This window comes from Pongo abelii, chromosome 20 (assembly GCF_028885655.2).
Source record: "Pongo abelii isolate AG06213 chromosome 20, NHGRI_mPonAbe1-v2.0_pri, whole genome shotgun sequence".
Classification (NCBI taxonomy): domain Eukaryota; kingdom Metazoa; phylum Chordata; class Mammalia; order Primates; family Hominidae; genus Pongo; species Pongo abelii.
This window is the reverse complement of record NC_072005.2, coordinates 18041272-18048752: the sequence shown is the minus strand read 5'-3', so window position 1 is coordinate 18048752 and position 7481 is coordinate 18041272. Positions and strand designations below refer to the sequence as shown.

The 7481-nt window shown below is 51.8% G+C and overlaps 1 protein-coding gene across 2 annotated transcripts; it reads left to right on the top strand.

The window, feature by feature from the left end:
• The first annotated feature begins 1790 nt into the window (after window positions 1–1790).
• INSL3 (insulin like 3) lies at window positions 1791–7347 on the top strand. Of its 2 annotated transcripts, XM_024236447.3 has the most exons (3): window positions 1804–1993; window positions 2821–2915; window positions 6801–7347. In XM_024236447.3, exons 1-3 carry the CDS (start codon window positions 1804–1806, stop codon window positions 6987–6989), a joined length of 474 nt encoding a protein of 157 aa, XP_024092215.1. In that variant the 3' UTR covers window positions 6990–7347. The 2 variants fall into 2 exon arrangements, with proteins under 2 accessions (XP_024092216.1, XP_024092215.1); XM_024236448.3 differs by lacking the exon at window positions 2821–2915 and having other exon boundaries at window positions 1791–1993.
• The last annotated feature ends 134 nt before the right edge of the window (window positions 7348–7481 follow it).

Below are 7481 nucleotides of genomic sequence, written 5' to 3'. Positions count from 1 at the left end.
CTGCACCTGGCCTGTATGCCTCAGTTTTTCTCATTTGTACAGTAATAGAAACAATAAAATTCTGAACATTGCTGGTCTTGGGAGATGCCCGCTGTCTTCCCCCCTGCCCCCCAGAAAATGCAGGATTATTACTTTTCAGTTGATCTATTTCATCTCTTTAAAATGGTTAAGACAATAGCGAAGACTTGGCCGTGTGTGGTGCCTCACACCTATAATCCCAGCATTTTGGAAGGCCGAGTAGGGAGAACCACTTGAGTTCTAGATGAGCCAGGGCAACATAGCAAGACCCCTGCCTCTACAATTAAAAAATTAAAAATGGCCAGGCACGGTGGTGCACACCTGTAATCCCAGCACTTTGGGAGGCCGAGGCGGGTGGATCACTTGAGGTCAGGAGTTTGAGATCAGCCTGGCCAACATGGTGAAACCCCGTCTCTGCTAAAAATACAAAAATTAGCCGGGCGTGGTGGTAGGCGCCTGTAATCCCAGCTACTCAGGAGGCTGAGGCAGGAGAATTGCTTGAACCCAGGAGGCAAAGGTTGCAATAAGTCGAGATCGCACCACTGCACTCCAGCCTGGGTGACAGAGTAAGACTCTGTCTAAAAAGATAAAAATTAAAATAAAAAAATTAAAAATTAGCTGGGCATTGTATTGCAGGCCTGTAGTCCCAGCTACTCAGGAGGCAGAGGCTGAAGGATTGCTTGAGCCCAGGGGAATGAGGTTACAGTGAGCTATGATCCTGCCATTACAGGCCAACCCAGAGAGATCCTATGTCAAAAATGAATAAATTGCCTGGTGTGGTCGCTCTCGCCTGTCATCCCAGGACTTTGGGAGGCTGAGGCGGGAAGATGACTTGAGTCCAGGAGTTTGAGACCAGCCTGGGCAACATGGTGAAACCCCATCTCTACAAAAAAATACAAAAAAATTAGCCGGGTGTGGTGGCGTGGGCCTGTAGTCCCAGCTACTCAGGAGGCTGAGGTGGGAGAATTGCTTGAGTCAGGGATAGGGAGGTGGCAGTGAGCCCATATCGTGCCACTGCACTCCAGCCAGGGTGACAGAGCAAGACCTCGTCTCAAAAATAAAAAATAAAAATAGGTGGCTGGGCGTGGTGGCTCACACCTGTAATCCCAGCTACTTGGGAGGCTGAGGTGGGAGAATCACTTGAACCCAGGAGGTAGAGGTTGCAGTGAGCTGAGATCGCATCACTGCACTCCAGCCTGGAAGACAGAGCAAGACTTTGTCTCAATAATAATAATAAAAATAATAATAGTCCAGGCACAGCTCATGCCTGTAATCCCAGCACTTTGGGAGGCCGAGGCAGATGGATCGCTTCAGGTCAGGAGTTGGAGACCAGCCTGGCCAACATGGCAAACCCAGTCTCTACTAAAAAAAAAAAAATGCAAAAAAAAAAAAAAAAAATTAGCCAGGCACAGTGGTGCGCACCTGTAATCCCAGCTACTCAGGAGGCTGAGGCAGGAGAATTGCTTGAACCCGGGTGTCAGAAGTTGCAGTGAGCCGAGATCAAGTCACTGCACTCCAACCTGGGCGACAGAGCGAGACTCCATCTCAAAAAAAAAAAAAAAAAGAAAAAAAGAAAAAAGAAAGACTCGTTGCCCAGTGCTCCCTCTGGGAGAAGTACATCCAAGGCCCTGGCCCTGGGAGAAAGGCCCTGGCACTAACCCCACCCTTGACCTTCTTCCTGGGCGGTCCTGAAGAATGTTCTGTCCCTTCTCCAAGGCCCCCAGCTGGGGCGGCCCAGGCGCCTATAAAGGGGGTCCCCGCTTGGCCCTGGCGCCACCCACCGCCATGGACCCCCGTCTGCCTGCCTGGGCGCTGGTGCTGCTGGGCCCTGCCCTGGTGTTCGCGTTGGGCCCCGCGCCCACCCCAGAGATGCGTGAGAAGTTGTGCGGTCACCACTTCGTGCGCGCGCTGGTGCGCGTGTGCGGGGGCCCCCGCTGGTCCACGGAGGCCAGAAGGCCTGCGGCCGGAGGCGACCGTGAGTGGGGACGGGCCGGGACAGCGCTCTGGGAAGCCGAGGTGGGGCAGGTGCACGCAGGCGCAGATGCACACGTGCAGGGAGGTGGGTAGGTTTGCATGCGTATGCCCAGGGCTCACCTGCCGGCTGCGTGCACAGATCGTGGGTCCGCACTGGAGTGTGTGTGAGCGCGCGTGTGAAAGTCCCCGGAGCCATTAGCTAGGCGCGGTGGCTCACGCCTGTAATCCCCGCACTTTGGGAGGGTGAGGCGGGTGGATCCCTAGAGGTCAGGAGTTCGAGACCAGCCTGGCCAACATGGTGAAACCCTCTCTCTACTAAAAATAATTTTAAAAAAAATTAGCCGGGGGTAATGATGCACATCTGTAATCCCAGCTACTTGGGAGGCCAAGGCAGGAGAATCGCTTGAACTCGAAAGGCAGAGGTTGCAGTGGGCCGATATCATGCCATTGCACTCCAGCCTGGGCGACAGAGCGAAACTCCGTCTCAAAAAAAAAAGAAAGTCCCCAGAGCATGAGTCCCCTGAGTGGCCAAAAACAGAGTGAGGCAGGAGAGGTAGGCTTTTGCAAGTACATGGTGAGATCCTGTCTTAAAATTTCAATATTTTGATCTTCATGAATTTTTGCCTTAAGTTTGCTTTGTTTGTTTGTTTGTTTGTTTTTTGAGACAGGGTCTCACTCTGATGCCCAGGCTGGAGTGCAGTGGTGAGATCTCGGCTCACTGCAGGCTCAACCTCCTGGGCTCAAACCATCCTCCTGCCTCAGCCTCCGGAGTGACTGGGATACAGGTGCTGCCAGCACACCCAGCTAATTTTTTTTTCTTTTTTGTAGAGAGGGAGTCTCACTCTGTTTCCCAGGCTGGTCTCAAACTCCTGAGCTCAAGTAATCCTCCCACCTGGACCTTCCAAAGTGTTGGGATTAGCGACGTGAGTCACTGTGTCCAGCCTTAAAAGTATTTAAAAGTATTGCTTTTGAAAAGTATTGCTTTTCACAATTATTTTACTTTATTTTATTATTTTATTTATTTATTTATTTATTTTTGAGACATAGCCTCGCTCTGTCACCCAAGCCAGAGTGCTGTGACGTCATCTTGTCTCACTGCAACCTCTGCCTCCTGGGTTGGAGCAATTTTCCTGCCTCAGCCTCCAGAGTAGCTGGGACTGTGGGCATGCACCACCACACCTGGCTAATTTTTGTATTTTGTTTGTTTGTTTGAGATGGAGTCTCGCTCTGTCACCCGGGCTGGAGTGCAGTGGTATGATCTCAGGTCACTGCAACCTCTGGCTCCTGAGTTCAAGCAATTCTCCTGCCTCAGCCTTCCAAGTAGCTGGGACTATAGGCCACTGCCCAGGCCACCCACTACCATGCCCAGCTGATTTTTTTTTTTTTTTTTTTTTTTGTATTTTTAGTAGAGACAGGTGAACAAGTGAAACAACAGGTATCACCATGTTGGCCAGGCTGGTCTTGTTTTGTTTTGTTTTGACATTGAGTCTCACTCTGTCCCCCAGGCTGGAGTGCAGTGGTGTGATCTCAGCTCACTGCAAGCTCCGCTTCCCGGGTTCACGCCATTCTCCTGCCTCAGCCTCCTGAGTAGCTGGGACTACAGGTGCCCACCACCACGCCCGGCTATTTTTTTTGTATTTTTAGTAGAGATGGGGTTTCACCATGTTAGCAAGGATGGTCTCAATCTCCTGATCCTGTGATCCACCCGCCTCAGCCTCCCAAAGTACTGGGATTACAGGCGTGAGCCACCGTGCCTGGGCCAGGCTGGTCCTGAACTCCTGACCTCAGGTGATCTGCCAGCCTCAGCCTCCCAAAGTGTTGGGATTACAAGCGTGAGCCACCGTGCCTGGCCTTTTTACAAATATTTTAAATTTGATTTTAAAAGTATTGCATTGAAATACTTATCTTGCTGGACGTGGTGGCTCATGCCTGTAATCCCTGCTACTCAGGAGGCTAGGAGGGAGGATCACTTGAGGCCAGGAGTTTGAGACCAACCTGGGCAATATGAGACTCAGCCTGAGACAGAGACCCTTGTCTCAAAAAAAGAAAAAATATTGATATTATTATATATATATATATTTTGAGACAGGGTCTCACTCTATCACCCAGGCTGGAGTGCAGTGGCATGATCTTGGCTCACTGCAACCTCTGCCTCCCAGGCTCAAGCAATCTGCCCACCTCAGCCTCCTGAGTAGCTGGGACTATAGGCACATGTCGCCATGTTTGGCTAATTTTTATATTGTTAGTAGCGATGGGGGTTTCACCATGTTGCCAAGGCTGGTCTCAAACTCCTGAGCTCAGGCAGTCCTTAGCCTCCCAAAGGCTTGGGATTACAAGGCCCAGCCACCAAGTTTGTTTTTTTTTTTTTTAGACGGAGTTTCAATCTTGTTGCCCAGGCTAGAGTGCAATGGCACGATCTCGGCTCACCACAACCTTCGCCTCCTGGGTTCAAACGATTCTCCTGCTTCAGCCTCCCCAGTAGCAGGGATTATAGGCACTCGCCACCACGCCTGGCTAATTTTGTATTTTTAGTAGAGAAGGGGTTTCTCCATGTTGGTCAGGCTGGTCTTGAACTCCCAACCTCACGCCTGTAATCCCAACACTTTGGAAGGCTGAGGCAGGGGGGTCACTTGAACCCAGGAGTTCAAAAGCAGCCTGGCCAACATAGGGAGACCCCATCTCTATTTTATTTAAAAAAGCTAATGCTGGCTGGGCGCGGTGGCTCATGCCTGTAATCCCAGCATTTTGGGAGACGCAGGCAGGTGGATCTGAGGTCAAGAGATCGAGACCATCCTGGCCAACATGGTGAAACCCCATCTCTACTAAAAATACAAAAATTAGCCAGGCATTGTGGCGCACACCTGTAGTCTCAGCTACTCGGGAGGCTGAGGCAGGAGAATCACTAGAACCCGGGAGGTGGAGGTTGCAGTGAGCCGAGATCACGCCACTGCACTCCAGCTTGGAGACAGAGCGAGACTCCATCTCAAAAAAAAAAAGCTGATGCTGACATTTGGGGATGTATATGGTAGTGGGGGCTGTCCTGTATATTGTAGGGTGTTAGATAACATCTCTGTCTTCTGCCCCCTAATGCCATGAATAGCCTCACACCCCACCCAAGTTGTGACATCTAAAACTGTCCCCAGACAAGTATCCCCTGGAAACAAAATCACCCTGGTTTGAGAACCACTGGTGTCAATTGTAAACTGCAGATTGGGTAGAGGGTAAACAACCCTCTAAATTTTCATAAGTTTTTTTTTTTTCTTTTGAGACAGTCTTGCTCTGTCACTCAGGCTGGAGTGCAGTGGCACGATCTCGGGTCACTGCAGCCTTGCCTTCCCAGGCTCAAGCGATCCTCCCACCTCAGCCTCCCAAGTAGCTGGGACTACAGGCATGCAGAACCATGCCCAGCTAATTTTTGTATTTTCTGCAGAGACGAGGTTTTGCTGTATTGCCCAGGCTGGTCATGAACTCCTGGGCTCAATCAACGCCCCCACCTAGGCTTCCCAAAATGCTGGGATGACAGGTGTGAGCCACGGTGCCTGGCCTCAAAAAAATATCCTGATGGCTTCGTGCCTCCCTGTCCATACCCTAGTCCTGGCCCTGGTGCAGGTATATAAGACAAGTTTGTGCAGATGTGTTAACATGTGTCCACATGTCTCTGTGTGCCACTCCACTTGCAGTGTTAGGGATCCAGGGGAGGCGGTCTGCAAGGGTGTGTCCACGTAGGGGTGTGTGTGTCTGTGGGTCCACCACACATGCGTGGGTGACCAGGAAGTGGACCCACAGACACATGTACACCCCCGCATGTCTCTGTGCCACGAGGAGTCTGTGGGTGGGTCTCAGACCTGCTCTGGGTGTCTCATGGACCCTTGGACCTGTTGGGGAAACTGACACCCTCTGTAGCTCCAAGACTCCTGACACTCCCTGGGCAGGGCATGGGGCACTCAGGTGGCATATGGGGACCCACGCAGCTGGGGATGTGAGTGTGGACATGAGTTGAGTGGATGAGAGGATTAACCAGGTGCCTGGCGTACAGTAGGTGCTTAATAATTACTCGCTTTTTTTTTTTTTTTGAGACGGAGTTTCATTCTTGTCACCTAGGCTGGAGTGCAATGGCATGATCCCAGCTCCCTGCAACCTCCACCTCCTGGGTTCAAGTGATTCTCCCACCTCAGCCTCCCCAGTAGCTGGGATTACAGGCGCCCGCCACCACGCCTGACTAATTTTTGTATTTTTTAGTAGAGACAGGTTTTCACCATGTTGGCCAGGCTGGTCTCAAACTCCTGACCTCAAGTGATCCGCCCACCTTGGCCTCCCAAAGAGCTGGGATTACAGGCGTGAGCCACTGAGCCCGGCCAGTGCTCATTTTTTTTTTTTTTTTTTGAGACAGAGTCTCACTCTGTCGCCCAGGCTGGAGTGCAGTGGCGTGATCTCGGCTCACTGCAAGCTCTGCCTCCTGGGTTCACGCCATTCTCCTGCCTCAGCCTCCCGAGTAGCTGGGACTACAGGCGCCCACCACCAAGCCCGACTAATTTTTTGTATTTTTTTTTTAGTAGAGACGGGGTTTCACCGTGTTAGCCAGGATGGTCTCGAACTCCTGACCTCGTGATCCACCCACCTCGGCCTCCCAAAGTGCTGGGATTACAGGTGTAAGCCACTGCACCTGGCCAGTGCTCACTTTTTATTTGCATGCTTGATGAGTGTTTGGTGGGTCACTCAGTGGGATGTGTGTGGATTTGTGCACATGCAGCATGGGGTAGCATGTCCTCTATCGTTTCCGTTCCAGCTGAATTTCACTCTGTCCCCAGGTGAGTTGCTACAGTGGCTGGAGAGACGACATCTGCTCCATGGGCTGGTGGCCGACAGTAATCCCACGCTGGGACCTGACCTGCAGCCCCTGCCCCAGACCTTTTACCATCACCGCCACCACCGTGCAGCTGCCACCAACCCTGCACGCTACTGCTGCCTCAGTGGCTGTACCCAACAAGACCTGCTGACCCTCTGTCCCTACTGATTCCTCCTTGGGTGCAGCCTCAGAGTGGCCTGAGGCCCAGAGGGTCTGGTCTGGTGAGCTCCTGAGGCCACACAGCACCATAAAGTCTCACGTCTGCAGGCCTTTGATTACCTCCTGGGATGGGGTGCTCACTATCTACCCCAGACCAATACCACCTGCAGCATGTGGAGTTAAATGCAGAATAAATCACATCCTAGCCCTGGCTTGGAGGATCTCCACTTTCACAGATGCTGGACACTGACAGCCAAATGTCCTCACTCCAGAGGAGCCCCAGACGCTCCGCTCCCTGCATGTGTAACACCCTTTCTTGCTGTCTCTTAGTAAATAAACGACCCAAAGCAGCTTCCTGCATTTTCTCTAGAAAAAGGGACAAGCCTCAGTCAGTCCCTGTGTGGGCTTGTTCCCCAGCAGCCATGGACCCACTGGCCTTCCAGGAGCTTGATAACTAGCGAGGCATTGCAACGCAAAGTGGGGA